We start from the raw sequence: 15,490 nt of genomic DNA on the forward strand, positions 1-15,490 counted from the left end.
TCCCTGTATATGTTTTTAGATTCTAGGCTGTGAAGGATGTTTCTGCATTGTTAGGGCATCTAGTTCAGGTTTCAGTCTTCTCTCTTTTGCTCTCCACCTGACCCCTGGTCATATATGAGCCATGGTCATGGCGTAAATGGCAAGAATAATGCCTGAAAGGAATGTTCAGAGAGCCAGTGTGCTTGTCTTCCAGTTTGACCGTTTCTTTTTTGCTCCTAGACCTTTTCCTTTTCCATTCTTTGAGATTCTCTGGGTACAACAAGGAGCCACCTTCCTGAGCCTCAATAATACCACAATACTTTAACATTATAAGTTATTAGGGCAATGATTCTTTTAAATTTGAAATGTCTTGATATTTTGAAACCCTCTAAATAGCTGTAAATTTGGAGGGAGGGAACTCCCTATAACTGTAATTGTAGTTTTTTACCTACTTTATGTATTTTAATTTCATTCTGAATTATTGTATTTTCTTTCTACATATATCTGTGTATAGGATAGAGACCTAGGAGATGAGTATGGATGGAAGCAGGTGCATGGAGATGTATTTAGACCATCAAGTCACCCACTGATATTCTCCTCTCTCATTGGTTCTGGATGTCAGATATTTGCTGTGTCCCTCATTGTTATTATTGTTGCAATGATAGAAGATTTATATACAGAGTAAGTTCATATCTTAACTTCATTACTTTTTTATTGTTTTTGAGTAGTTTTAATCATTGGAACCTTTTAAGTCAATCATAATTAAATATTTTCTTATTTCAATTACCTTAGAATTTAAATAGCATAAATGCCATTATTGAAAATTACATAGTGAGCAGTAATCTTCAGCTATAAGTATGTTTTTTCTGTTATATCCTAACATTACTAGCCTTACTTAACATATTGTTTGACTATAAAGGTTATATTCCATTAGAGGTATGAGCAGAGTTACTTATAGTTCAGAGCTGTTTGACAAAGTGAATAGGCACTTTTTTGAAAGCTAAAGATCCAATTAGATCTTCATAAGAAGCATAAAGATTATACAGTTACTGAATTAATACTTCATATTTACCTCCAAAACTTGGAGACTCTGCAGAACAGAAGAAAGCATTATAAATAACAGTAAAAAGAGTGATGGAAAAGGCACGTGAGGTTAGAGAATAAATTGGATGACTTCTTATCCTATCTTTACATGGTTTCTGGTACATTTTTTCTTTGAGGACAAAACCAGTTGTAAGAAATTCTTGATATGAGGTCTTCAGGTTATAGGAAAAGTGGTACATTCACAAAGATCTCAAGTCACTGTTGAGTGGTCCTATATATAACCTTGTGCTCAGAAAACCACAACCTTAACAAAGCAAACCTCTGAGGCTGAGGGGCAGGAGTTCTAATTCAGGCCCTTCGGATGCTGCCCCATGAAGTTCTTGGTCAGAATGATTCTTGTCTCCAGTTACATTTCATACCTCTATTTTGGTTTATGCGTTCTTTCTTAATATGCCTGGCGTTTGGTGGACAACCATTAAATTGTTGTTGAAAGAATGACTCTTTAGTTTAATATTAAATATTTCACTGTACTAAATTGCTGTTTCTTCCACTAGACAGTAAGCTCCTTGAGAACAAAGACTGGGTCTTACCTTTGAATTCTCAAAGTACCTAAAGAACTGTGTGTATGGAAGCTACTCTGTCAATGCTTGTTGAACTGAAATGAATGTGTATTAATCAACAAAATTATTTCTCTGTAGTTTCTGTTGTATTTCTTTAATATAACCTTTGCAATTTGTTTACCATGTAAACTGTAAAACAGTTGACCAAAACATAAACTGCAGTATTCTGGCGGATAGTTCATATTTTAGGATATAATATCTTTCGGATGAACTAAATCCCAAATTCAGGAAGAGCATTTCAAATCTTCCAGGAAGTCATGCTTTACATTAAATACTAGATTAAGTTCACTGTGAAATTGACACTGACTGTATAGTCACAGTCTTATTAGTTAGTAGTGGGTAACGTCTCCTGGAATCCAAGTTTTTGCTTTGTTCCTTCTCAAATGTTAGTGTTACAATGTTGGCAGTTCATTTTTTAATGCAGAAACTGTTCTGCTTACAGGCCTTCAGCTTTTAGAAATACTAAATTGCGTAATAGTTGTATTAGGAGGCACGTCATGCATTGTTATTTTAGTCTGTCATTATCGATGGTTATTCTGTCATGCTTATTTGAAGTGAACATACTTAATCACTTACATGATATGTACTTCAGCTGTGAGAATTATGATGATATTAAAAGAGACTAACATTATTGAGGTTCCATATTAGGAGCTTTATGCTTATTAACTCCTTTAGTTCTCACATCAGCCCAGTGAAGGGACTATTATATCCACCCCACAGATGAGCAGAGTAAGCTCAGGGAGGTTAAATATTTGACTGAGATCACACAGCTATTAGTAAGGGGTGTTAGTAAGCTGGGATTTGAGCCTAGCACTTTTACTTCAGAACTTGTCTTTTAATTTTCTATGCTGTGGAAATGAAAATAGAGGTAATAAAAATACAAAGCAGTGAGAAAATGAAAAAACTTGCACAGAAATTTGTAAGACTCACTGTAGAGTAGGAATCTAAAGGATTCTAAAGGATAAAAATCAGATAATGTGACAGGTGAAAATTATTTTACCTCAGAATTACTTTCCCCTCAATCAGGGGAAAAAAATATTTAGGTGGGCAAAGGATCAGCATCAATGTGGACACCAATTAGTGTGATACTAACCCCTGAGAAGGCGTGGTGTTTGAGAAGGCATGAATAAGTGTGGTAAAATGCAGCTGCTACGCTGAAACTTCTGGTGGGGAGTGGTGAGATGTCAAGTGCAGGTGAAGCAGCTCCTTAGATGTGCCCCAACCCTTGCCCCTAATCTTGGAGAGATGAACAAGGACGAAAGTTCCCTACTTAAGCAGGTTTTTCAGTGTAGATGAAAATGGTCTATTTGGGGTGGAAAATGCCCATAGAATATTTATGAACTAAGAAGTACAAGAGTGTGTTTGATTTTTACAACTGTGACTGATACTCATACTTCCATTTAGTGGCAATGGTTCTGGGGGATACAGACTTAACTCCCTGGTAGTCATTTTGGACTTTCAGTCACTGGAGCAACCTTTTTGAACTCTGTCAATGTCTGTGTCAACCTTCATACACTCAGTTATAAACAGAATGGGTCAATTTCTTAATAATATTCTGGAAGAAATAAGTTAGTATTTTCAGTGTTTAATTGGATTCTTGAAAAAACAGATTTGGTTTTTTAAACTGATTAACTTTTAAACATGGGAAAGGTAAATTTTTATTTTGCTGCCACATTTGCATTTAGCTATATATTGATGTAATTAAATGGTGCAATGTTTTAACTATTATGTATCTACATTAAGAGATTGAACATAGGTGTTTGACCAGAAGAGTGCTACATGTTTCAGGGCTCTATGATGCCTTTGTATTCTGCATGGATGGATGATGAAATATAATAATTATTATTATCCAGAAGGTAGTTAATTTATGAAAATTGAATATCCTTCCAGTGCATGTATTAGTGTCATATTCTTTTAAATTCTCTTTAAAAGAGTATTCTTTAGGTCAGACTGACAAGGTTATATGTTCTATCCACAGACTTTTACCTTCCTAGTTGTGGTGAGTTTCAGAAATGGTCTTTATTTTTAGTGAGTTAATGACATTTCTGTATTATGGCAAATGACGCTGTCATTTTATCATTTTAATATTTCTCTTTGCAATTAGACATTTAAAGTACTGTCCAATTTTATTCAATAGGAAGGTTGATCTGAATTGCATAGATATTGTTATTGGAAGAGGAGATTAGAAATTGTTGATCTGAATTAATGTTAATTTGTGAACCTATGGATTTGTAAAAGCATTTTATTGTTTATTTACTTATTTACTATTTTTTTTGAGTTATAGTCAGTTTACAATGTTGTGTCAATTTCTGGTGTACAGCACAATTTTTCAGTCATACATGAATATATATATTCATTTTCATATTCTTTTTCACTGTGAGTTGTAAAAACATTTTAAACAGTAGAAGGGAAACTAAATAGAAAAAGTCTAAGTATTATACTATTTAAAGTAATAGCACTAATATTAGAAAGATTATAGTACTTCCCATTTTATTTCTATCATCAGACAAAAATCATAAGCAGTTAAATTATAAGGAGGAATATTCTAATTATTTTTCTTAACATGAATATCCTTTTCCATATGATGTGATTGGTTCACAGACTGCAAAACGGTTTTAGTGCCAGCTTCTAATATTTTTGCCAAAGAAATGTGAAATATTTGTTTAGAATATATTATGAAACTTAACTTCAAATAAAAAAAAGTTAGTATCAGCCTGTTATCATTTAAGTGCAGTTTTAACTAGAAAGTCATTCCCTAGGAAACCTTTTGGATCCTTTGCAGTTTAGAGAGATATTTTTGTGTTCCTGTTTAATTTATCTTTGAAATTAAACTGAAGTTAATGTGATAGACTGTATGCTATTTTCTTTAAATTGTTGGTTTTAATTTATCATATATGTTGTCTTTCCATTTTAGGAGGGGATCAATGCTTAGTACAGCCATATTTGTCTATGCTGCTACATCTCCAGTGAATGGTTATTTTGGAGGAAGTCTGTATGCTAGACAAGGAGGTAACTTATGAGTTGTCACTTTGTATTTTTAATTGTGGATGTTAATGTTTTATTGTGAGGTATATCGAATTTAAAGTGGGCAGTACAACATCATAAAATCCTTTGTTATCCCATTTCACAGTCTCCACTGAACCTGTTATGTGTTCTATCTTGCTTTTATGGAATCCTTATATTTTATTTCCTAAAATTATGAATAATTAATAGATTATCTCCATTGTCCACTGTGAAGTTAGCCCTGAGGAACATATAGGAGAGAGTATATTTAAATTATTTGTATTATTTTGTTTTGAGGTCCCTAGTTCCCCAGATGTGCTCCACAGGGGGCTTCCACATAGAGTATCAGTTTATAGCCGAATATAAGGGCATGTTTCACAGTTTATGGATAAATGTCTGGACAGTGGAAGGAAAATAGGAAGGAAAGCTGTTTATTTCTGTTGAGTCTTAAATACTTATCAGGGGACCCTTCACAAAGATTTCTGTTATTCTGTCACAGTCTTGCTAAGAGAGCTTCATCTTAAACACTCCTTTGCTTCTTTTCTGTTGTGACCTGGAAATGATAGGATATTCATGGGTAATATGAGGGTACTGCTCCTTAGAATTTCTTTCTATGATGGCATTCAAGGTCTTTTAAATTCCTTTGATTTTCCTATAATTGTTTGAGGTCAGAGGAAAGTGCTAAAAGTAGTAGATTTGCATGTTTCAGTTTAGGAATGAAGGGTGTTGAAAGACCTTAAAATTATATTCCTAAGGATAGAGAATTCCTAATGTGATTTCCCAGTCCATCCTAAGCAATTAGGGGATCCTGCCTTCTTTTAATATGACTGTCATACAGGAGCTAGGCTCCAGGAGCTCTGAGCATAGGATCATTTAAAATTCCCCCAGGATATCCTGGTTTACCATGGGTTTTTTTTTTTTTTTTTTTTTTTTTATTGATTTTACTAGACTTAACGTGGTCTGTGCCTCAGCAGAAATAGTTCTTTGGATTGCCTGAAGGAGTATTATTTCGGATTCCTGATGTTGTTTTAGGTAGCTGTTCATTCTCTATATGTTTAACCTCTAGGTAGGGGAAATGAGTCTTACTATGCAGGTCTACCATCCTAAGGAAATAAGGATGCCTAAGGTTAACTCCTACTTTGAATTTGACTTGAAAATTAGTTAGGCTAAGAATTTTACAGTTTATGACCTCCAGAAAAGTCTCCACAGAAGAAACAGACTGTGCAAAACGGGAAATTTATTCATACTTGAACATAAATTTGCTTTTGGTTCAATTGCAAGTTAAGAACACCAAGCAAAACTTTACTATACTTATTCTTGAAAGTTGATAGAATTCAAACTTAAACCTAGAAGTATCAAATCATACCAAGTATAACCTAATTGACTGATTAACAAGCACTAAGGAGGTGTGATCATGTCCTGATATTTTGTCTAAGCGATCCATGAAAATCAGGTTAATATAGAGGTGAACCCAGAGAATCAAGAGTTTTTCAGAGTTCTTTTCAGGATTTGGACTACAATGAAGCTCAAGATCTTCACGCTGTCCTCAGTGCACTGGATAATGCTCCAGACCCAGTTTAAAGCCAGGGTGGAGTGGAACTTGAGCAGAGTCTCCAAGGTGTGGGGGAGGAGTAGGAAGCACAACAGTGCTACGCCTTGGCTAATGATTATAGCCAGTGGAATATGCGTGGGCTTCTTTTTGACTGTTGGAGGGAAGGGGAGAAAGAGAGTTGAATGTAGAATTTATTAATATGTGTCTGAATCTGAGAAGATAATGAAAAGTGCAGGAAAAGAGAATGTTAGGAAAGAGTTGGAATAGGAGAAATAATAACTTTAATTAGCTGTTACCCTTTTTGTGTTGTTCAGATGCTGAATATTAGTTTAGAAAAGAGGGATTCTTGAAACTTACCTGAGAACGAAATTAAATAGAGGTGAAAGTTCAGAATCAAGGAGTTTTTCTGGAGGAATGTCAAGATCTGAGGTAGTTAATTCTAAGAGACAGATGTTTAAAGGAGCTTATATAAAAGAAAACAAGTATTACGGTATGGCTTGTTTTTCCTAGAGCACCTTCTGTTTGGGTCTCTATTGCTTAAGATTGTGGGACTCAATTTTAATAGTGATTCCGTGTTACATCTTTATATTCTATTCCTAAGGAGTATGGAGATGCTTCCCCAGAGGTGTACTTGCTTGTGCACTCTGCTATATTAGAAAGATAGCTCCTTGTTGTGCTTCTCATCATAATGAACATGATTTAAAATTTTTGATTGTATAGTTTAGAAATTCCTTTTTTGGATTATGTAAGTAATAGATGCTCTCTGTATTGAATTTTGGCAATATAAAGAGGTTCAAAGAAATAGTAAACCATGATTGTTGAGAGAAAGCTCATGAAACACATTCTTTTGTTTTTTTCCTTTTGAAACATAGAAATGAACTTAAATATACGTTTATAATAATAATTAGAGAAAGAGTATAGGGACCGTTATTAACCGATGGGCTTTTTAACTTTTTTTTTTTAAGTAGTGTAACCCTCTTTTCAAATGAGAGTATACATGAAACTCCAGTGTTTAGAACTGTTGCAAATGGATTTGTTCTGGTTGAAGCAGGGCTTGGGGACCTGGGCCCTTCCTTCACTAGTGACTTTAGGGCCACCTCCTAAAAGCGCCAGAACTCCAAGTAACGGTTTAAAAACACGTTTCTAGGCCAGCTTGTAGCCCAGAAAGATTGAGTGGTTAACCAACATTCACAGCAGTGACAGAATCAGGACAAAACATCAGGATATTGTAGTTCATTGCTCTTTTCCAGTACACTCACTTCAAAAGTTGCATTTCTATTAGATATACTTGAATGGCTGGACTAGTCTTTATTAGCTATTGTTTTGAAACAGTTATAAGGATGTTAAATTTCAAGATCTTTACGTTAAAATATTCAACAGTTTGGTACTCAGTGACTACCTTTTAAATATTAATATATGTCTATCTACCTAGGTCTCTGATTTTTATAGTTTCCGTTTTCTTTCAGGAAGGAGATGGATAAAGCAGATGTTTATCGGCGCCTTCCTTATCCCAGCTATGGTGTGTGGCACTGCTTTCTTCATCAACTTTATAGCCATTTATTATCATGCTTCAAGAGCCATTCCTTTTGGAACGATGGTGAGTTGCTTGGTTCTTACTTTTAAACGGAGAAAGTACAAATGTTCTAATATGAGGCCTGCTGTCTCTCCAAAGTACCTCTTATTTTGAAGTTGCAGCCAGTCCCTTCGCAGTCCTGGAAAGTTAGGTAAAGAAAAGTTTTTCTTGATTCTGTCAATCAATGAAGGCTGACTTTAAAGAAAGACAAGAGAGAGAACACTATACTTTTTATCAGAGTTGGGAGAAACTGTTAAGTGTATTTTAGAGGAAGAATGACGACACACGAGAAACTTGGGTGTTTTAAGATGGGTGAATGCAGGGGTGGGAAGTGAAGATTTTCTGTAACTTTTTTTTAACGTTGGTAACTGTACTATTTTTAGAACCTCATTAAAACATTTAGATTAATATCAGTAATATATGTTGCTGTAGATACTAAAATCCTATCATATCTTACCTATTATCACAGACTTTGAAATGTTTTAGATTATTTGAGTATATTAAAACTAAAACACAGATATACTGGTGCTTTACAGAGTTAACGCACAGTCTCCAGATTTTTCCTGTTGTTATATTTTTACTAGAAACAGAATTTTAGGCCTGGAGTAGACTTTAGTCTTAATGTACACTTGTGCAAATGTGCACACACACGCGCGCCCGCATATGCAAATTGCAGGGTGGTTACTGTTGTCAGAAAAGGGAGATGACTTGGCTAAGATCATATGGATAGTTAATGGCAGAAATATAACTGGAACCTGTATCTCCTCCTGAATTTTAATCTGGTTTTGGGTCTTTATCTATTATATGGAAGTTACTGAATAGTTTCATATAAATTCCAGATGATTTTGTTGTTTTACAGTCTAGGTTTTTCAGAGATCCATTGCAGATACATCTTTACTAAGTCTTTAATACTTTTTAGTTAGGAATATTTTGAAAATTACTTCAAAATTTAAAGTTTTTAAATTTTATTTTATTTTTTTGCAAGCCAAAGTGAGAATGGTTAGGAAAAGGGTAAAGTAATTAATTACATTCAAAACTGGAAAGGAATTTGCCTCATAGTCATTCTAGGGCATAAGAAAGTTTATATAGGGAGTCAAGTTACCTTTTTTTTTTTTTTTTAATTAAAAAATAATTTTATTGTGGTATGGTTCCTGTAGTAAACTACACATTTTTCAGATGTACATTTTGATGAATTTTGATAGATGTATATATACACCAGTGAAACCACCATCATAATCAAGATAGCTAACATTTGCATCATAGAGAGTCAAGTTACTTCTTAAAGATGATCTGCTAAGTTAATTACTTTCATAGTGCTTTAAAAATTAAAATTATGATTCTGTTATAATCTTCCTCATAAACATTTGAATTTGATGTGGTGAAAATGATATTTCAAAGTTGCTCTATTTTACTAAAATTGTAAATTTTACTACTTTGTAAATGGGGTTTTAAATGTTAATATTCTCTGTAATTTGCCTTTGGATAATTTAGTAATTACTAATTATTAGAATACAGTATCAGACTCTATGCTGAGCCAGAGGTTTATAAAATTGATCTTTACATGGTGTATAAAAGACTGGCTGTTGATGCTTAGCAGACTCTTAAAATAGCGTGGCCTTCATTTACATTCTAGTTTGGAATGAAGGAATACTGAATGGTTTTGGTATCAGGATATTGCTAACTTTATAGAATAAATTTTTAACTTCCAATCAGTGTTTCTTCTATTACAGTTTTGAAGTTGCTCAAGAAACAGAATGTGGAGTTATTTATTAGCATGTTGAATGTGGAATAAAATATATAGGCTTCTTTCAAGCATTTGTGTTTGAACTGGCAATGTCCTGATTATTAGGTTGATTATTGTCGAAATGCTTAAATTGAAGCTAAAGAATTTTTATATAGACATAAAGGCATAAAATGTATAAGATAGAAAAGGAGAATAAAAAGTGTCTACTCTGAGCAGGTGTCAAAGAGATTCCTAAACATAATGGCTGACAAGATGATATATTTTTTGAGAATTGCCTTATTACCTGTAAGCAAATTACTGTCTGTCACCCTAAGTAGAATTTATATCCTTTGGCATTCCAAAATTGCCTATCTTACGCTGTGTTTTCCCTTTCCATTCCACTCATACCACAGATTTCCCTAAAAGGCCAGTCTGGAAGCAAAGATAGAACAATAGTCACATTCTTGGTTTGTGACTGAGATTGAGAATAGTTGACCAGTTGGTACATCTTTGGGGCTATTAAGTAATGATAGCAGTACTTATTTCTAGCTTGTTCTTACTGTAGCTATGGGACACCCTCAACCTAGAGTGAGTCCTTCCTTTCCCCCTCACTGTTTTCACTCTCCATTGGTCCATGAGCAGTGGCTAGGATGCTCTAGAGAGTGCCCTATATTAACAGTTTGAGTTCCAGGGTTTTCACCAGTGTATTAGACTACATTTTTTTTTTAACTCTTAGCTGCTAACTTTCATTTTAAATGAAAGCTTAATTTAGAAACCCAATAAAGAAAACGGATACAAGCATGATTCTATTAGTATAAATAAATTTTACAAATTCAGTATTTTAACATTTTAAATTTAATGAGAGCAATAAAGTTGTGATGAATGCAGATCTAATATCAAGGAGTATGGATAACATTCTTCTGCAATGACCAATTTATTTGGTTGAATATCAGTATTGAGAAAAATCCTGATTTCACAAATGATTTTAATTCCATGTGACCTTTTTTTTTTTTTTTAACAGCTTGCCTTGCAATCTCAGAGTATTCTTCAAGTAAACTAATCCAGAACTTTGACATAAAGGAGTAGGAAATTGGTTTCACAGTTCAGTCACTAACAGTTTTTAATAAACTGCTAATTTTTTTCCTTCATGTATAAAAAAGTCAGATGGGAAAAAATGCTTAACAGTTGATAATGTCTTGATGAGACTGTTTGTACGTTCCTTTATTGACTGTTGTGCTTTGAATGAGCACATAAGGCAAGATATGCCCTCACTTCACCTGCCACTTAATTGCTTTTGACATGCATGTGCTGTAGTGCATTTGCTAGTTAAGTTTTTAGTGAGCAAAATATGTGGAGGCCTGAATTGGGTCGGGGCGGGAGGTGCAGGGAGGTGAGGGAGAACGAAAGACCAGTGTAGCATTACAAGCCTTCCTAATCAGTGACACATCTACACGGAGTCCAAGTACATACACAGAGATAGCAGGAGAGTTTACTCTGAGGTTTACATGAAAACGAATTATGATAGCTCCAGTTGTTAATATTTGGTGTAGAACTAATTTGAGTCTGTATGTTTTTTACTATGATTAAAATTAAAAAAAAAAAACTATTTTCAAAAGGATATTCAAATCAAATGCTTGTGGAATTCCTGAAACTCTTCAGCAGGACCTGAGGGCTCTGTGGAACAGTTTGAAAACCACTTTACTAGACCATGTCATTCCACATAGGAGTGTTTTCTCCAGCTTCTTTTCAATTCTTACTTGAAATTAGAGTTCTGGTAAGTTAAGGGGAAAATACATAGGTCTCTATTACAATGTGTTAATATTTATGAGTTTTATATACGTAAGGATATCAAAATAATAAGAAAGCAATTAATAATCAATAATGACTCATTGAGACACAGTTTACCCTCAAAATATGAGATGTGTATAAATCACAATATATTCTGATAGTTAAAATGTCTTTAAAACATCTGCTTATTTTTATGTTTCACATACTATTTATATGAGCAAAAATTCATATTATTAACAGGTCTAAACTGAGGCACCAATGATTTGAGTTCCTAAGTCTGATCTTTAAAATGGAATTCCAGGACTCTCCTAACTCTCATACATTTGTAGAAGTCTTATCTGGAAGGGAGATGTTGATACCCTTTGGCTTATTTAAACACACATGAGCGCGTAGAAGGATATAATGAAGATACAGAGTTTTCGCTCATGTTGCTTCAAAATAGATTCTTTCCTTCTCATGTAATCACTGTGGATTTTCTACCCCACACTTCATTTTTCTCAATTTCTTCACAAATTTCATTCAGCTTTTCTCTCACTTTTACTTTTGATAAATTAGAACCTCCAAATGTATTATTGAAAGAGATCTTAGAGGTGATTCAGTCCTACTTCATTTTTAGAAGTTCAGAGTGAAAAATATCCTAACCAGAGGCTGGCTGGAAAAAGCTTGAGTGTGTCCCCTTGAGTATTCAGATTTATATAAAGAAAAAAAAATCACAAAAATAAATACGTTCCTAACTGACCACTTGGTTCTAGAATCTCTGTTTGATCTTCCCAATCACTTTATACTTTGAACTACTGATTGGCAGAAAAATATTCATGTTATTGTAGTAGACACATATAAACATAAACAGTGATAGTCTTCTGTTTTTAAGATCCTCAGGCAGTGTGGAATGGAAACGAGCGGGGTCTCTGAAACTGGCAGATCTGAATCGAAATCTTAGTTCAGCCACCTACAGTGTGATTGTAGAAGTTACTTAGCCTCTTTAAGTCTCATTTTCTTCATCTTTAAAGTAGGGAAATAACATATGTAAAGGTCCTTGTGTATATTAGGAGCTCAGTGAAGTGTAGTCAAGTGAATAAGTTGGTTATAATGATAAAAGATAGAGAATATGTTAAAAGTATGACAACTGAAAAGTGAAAGGAGAGGAAAAAGGACTAGAGCAGAGACAGTATGGGAGAATAGGGAAAATTGGCACCTACAATAGTTAAACAATGCAACTTGTGTTAGTTCAATTCTAATAGTTTTAAAACACACTCCTTATATATTTCTATTAGTATATATCTTACACAATTTTAACCCATATTGAACTTAAACATTTTCTTTTGTGATCAGATTGTTTAAATTTTTGTGTCCTTTTTGTTTGTTTTTATTAATGTTATTGTTCTCTGAGTAATCATACACATTTTAATTTAATTTACAGGTGGCCGTTTGTTGCATCTGTTTTTTTGTTATCCTTCCTCTAAATCTTGTTGGTACAATACTGGGCCGAAATCTGTCAGGTCAGCCCAACTTTCCTTGTCGTGTCAATGCTGTGCCTCGTCCCATACCGGAGAAAAAATGGTAAAGAGAATGCTAAATTTTCTGCAGTTGTTTCTCACAATATACAAGTTCTTAATGCTGTTATGTATATGTAACTTTTAGAATTGGCATGTATTTATTTATGAGTGACTATCTTAAGTTTAAACTTAAGAATTTGTCTTTTTACTTTTTTCTTCAACTTAAATTGTTGGGAGTAGTAATAAATTATATCTTTATTTCACTTTTTGTGAATTGCTGCCATTTATAGAGAAATCAAATGCTTTGGTAAGTACATTAGTGCCTAGAGGTGAATGGGAGCTAAAGCTGCAGTAGCTGTGTTACTGCAGCCTACAAGCCAGATTTGACCTGACGCCTGTTTTTATAAAAAAAAAGTTTTGTTGGAACATAGCCATGACTGTTTGTTCACAGATTGTCTGTGACTGCTTTTACACTGCGGCATGAGTTGAGTAGTTACGACAGAGACTATAACATCTGAAAAACCTGAAATACTTAACTATCTAAACCTTTACAGGAAAAGTTTGCTAACCCCTAGAATATAATTTCATTTTCCTTTCCAGATATTTTATTATTCTAAACAATATTGACACACATTTATAACCATATACTTAGCAATAAGAGATGAATTGGGATTGAGACCAATTATAATTTACTGACCTACATTCTTTATCTTCACTTCTGGGATAATATAGAGTCTCTCAAATACATTTTGTCACATTTTATGCACAAAATGTGTTTTTGAGGCTCTCCTGTAATTCAAGATTAATCCTGACAAAGGATGACAGTTATTTCTGTTTAACAGCTAAAGCATTTCTTTTACTGCAGCAGTATAAATATAGTTTACAATTCATTTAACCATCAGCTTTGAAATAATGGTTCTTGATAGATTTTTAGCTTTAGGTGATTTGTATTTTTTCAAATTTTGGACATAAAATGAGATGTCACTAATATGTTTATATTTCTAATTTTTGTAATTCAAACTTGAACAAAACATGAACTCATTGTATATATGTTTTGCCTTTTTTTTTAACATTTTTTATTGATTTATAATCATTTTGTTTTGCCTTTTAAAATTAGTAAATTTAATGTTTTAGTGCTGATTTATGCTACTCTGCATTCTTTATTCTTCTAATTCTTACTAGCAGATAAAAGTAGAACAGTCTTACTGTCTGTTTATTATATTCCCCATCTTGTAAGAATAGCTGTACAGTAACTAGACTCTACATATTCATAATAATGGGCAAATATTGAAAAGCCTGTGCTCCTAGATATTTTGCCATATTATAAATATAACTTATATTCAAGTACTTACACAGTCTTTTGTAGATTTTGAAGTATGCAGGCATTTACAGAAGTGGAGGCTGAATAAAATAGCCTGTAGTTTTAAAGGAGAGTGATCTCTTTTAAGGAATTATCCATGTTCTTTTTTTTTTTTTAGGTTGGCTTTTTTTTTTTTATTAGATTAGTGTTTATGAGAACTTTTGTAGTCTTTTTTTTTTTAAGTCAACTTTATCTTTTTTCAGGCAAGATTAGATGGTGAAGGCCCGTTGATATCCTGATGTTTGTTCACCCATTATTGGGGAGGATAAGGTTAAAGGAAAAGCATAGTCAGAAATCACAGAAGTTCGTCTGGGTCAGTAGAGCTGGTGAAGAAGAGGAAGGAGCAACATGTGACCTTGCTAACCATAGGTCACATCTAGGTGAAGGAAGGCTCATGGGTCTTTTCATTTTCTTTATATAGTTACATGGGAACCAAAATCTGAATACTAGATCTGATTCTCACTGATGTGTCTCTTTGAGCAGATCATTTTTAACCTCTGTGGATCTTGGCTTCCTATAAAGGGAGAAAAGAAGACTAGATTAAATGATTTTTAAGTTTGTTTTTTTTTCAGCTCTCACTTTTTTTCTTCTCCGTTTTTTAGTTTGTCCATTCCAGAAATAGTATCTTTTATGTGCCCCATACTGTGCTGGGCACTGGGAATACCTAGATGAATAGCTTCTGCCTGCTAGGGTTTATAAGCTGGTGATGTGTGATACGTATGTAATTAGACAGTTTGGTGTGGTGTGGTAAATTAGGTTTACGAGGCAGTGGAAGAACTCACTTCTTCCTGGGAGCCCTGGGGAAGGCTTTACCGGGAGAACACTTGAGCCAATGCTTGCAGGAGAGAAGCAGGAGGTGAGGGAAGGCCTTCTAGGTGGAGAGTTACCACTTGCAGTCAGTTGAGTGAATGAGTGAGGTTTGAGTTTTATTTTTTATTCATACTTTGGCTCCATTATAACTCAGAACTCATAATACCTTAATTGTATAATTTATAGGAGAAAGAACGACTGACTCAAGGAAGCATGAGCAAAGAGATGGCAAGGCCACAATTTGGGAAACGTGATTTCAGATAGGGGGTCTCAAGACTTTTTTTCTTTCCCTGTGACTTTCTGGAAGTAAATGATTGTAAAGTTTTTAGAAGTTACTGAGAAGTATAGAACAGGAGCAAACACTCAGAGTCTTGAGTTTTATCAGTAGCAAGAATTTATGTTCCCCAAATTCTTATGTTGGCCTTTAATGCCAAAAAGAATTTTGACAAAAACTTATGGCTAATTTAAAGGCCCATCTCTGTATTGTACCTCTTTGAATTTTTGTTTTTCTTTTTACTGGTTTGTTTCTGTCCTTTAGATTA

At 33.9% G+C, this 15,490-nt stretch overlaps 1 protein-coding gene across 1 annotated transcript in view; it reads left to right on the forward strand.

Annotated features, from left to right (window-relative positions):
• TM9SF3 (transmembrane 9 superfamily member 3) overlaps positions 1-15,490 on the forward strand; it is a 54,266-nt gene that overhangs the window by 29,194 nt on the left and 9,582 nt on the right. The window contains exons 7-10 of the mRNA XM_074373836.1: positions 494-660; positions 4,558-4,652; positions 7,665-7,795; positions 12,703-12,842. Coding sequence (XP_074229937.1) covers positions 494-660; positions 4,558-4,652; positions 7,665-7,795; positions 12,703-12,842 — 533 coding nt within the window. The remainder of the gene's footprint in view (positions 1-493; positions 661-4,557; positions 4,653-7,664; positions 7,796-12,702; positions 12,843-15,490) is intronic.

Source organism: Camelus bactrianus, chromosome 11 (assembly GCF_048773025.1).
Source record: "Camelus bactrianus isolate YW-2024 breed Bactrian camel chromosome 11, ASM4877302v1, whole genome shotgun sequence".
Classification (NCBI taxonomy): Eukaryota; Metazoa; Chordata; class Mammalia; order Artiodactyla; family Camelidae; genus Camelus; species Camelus bactrianus.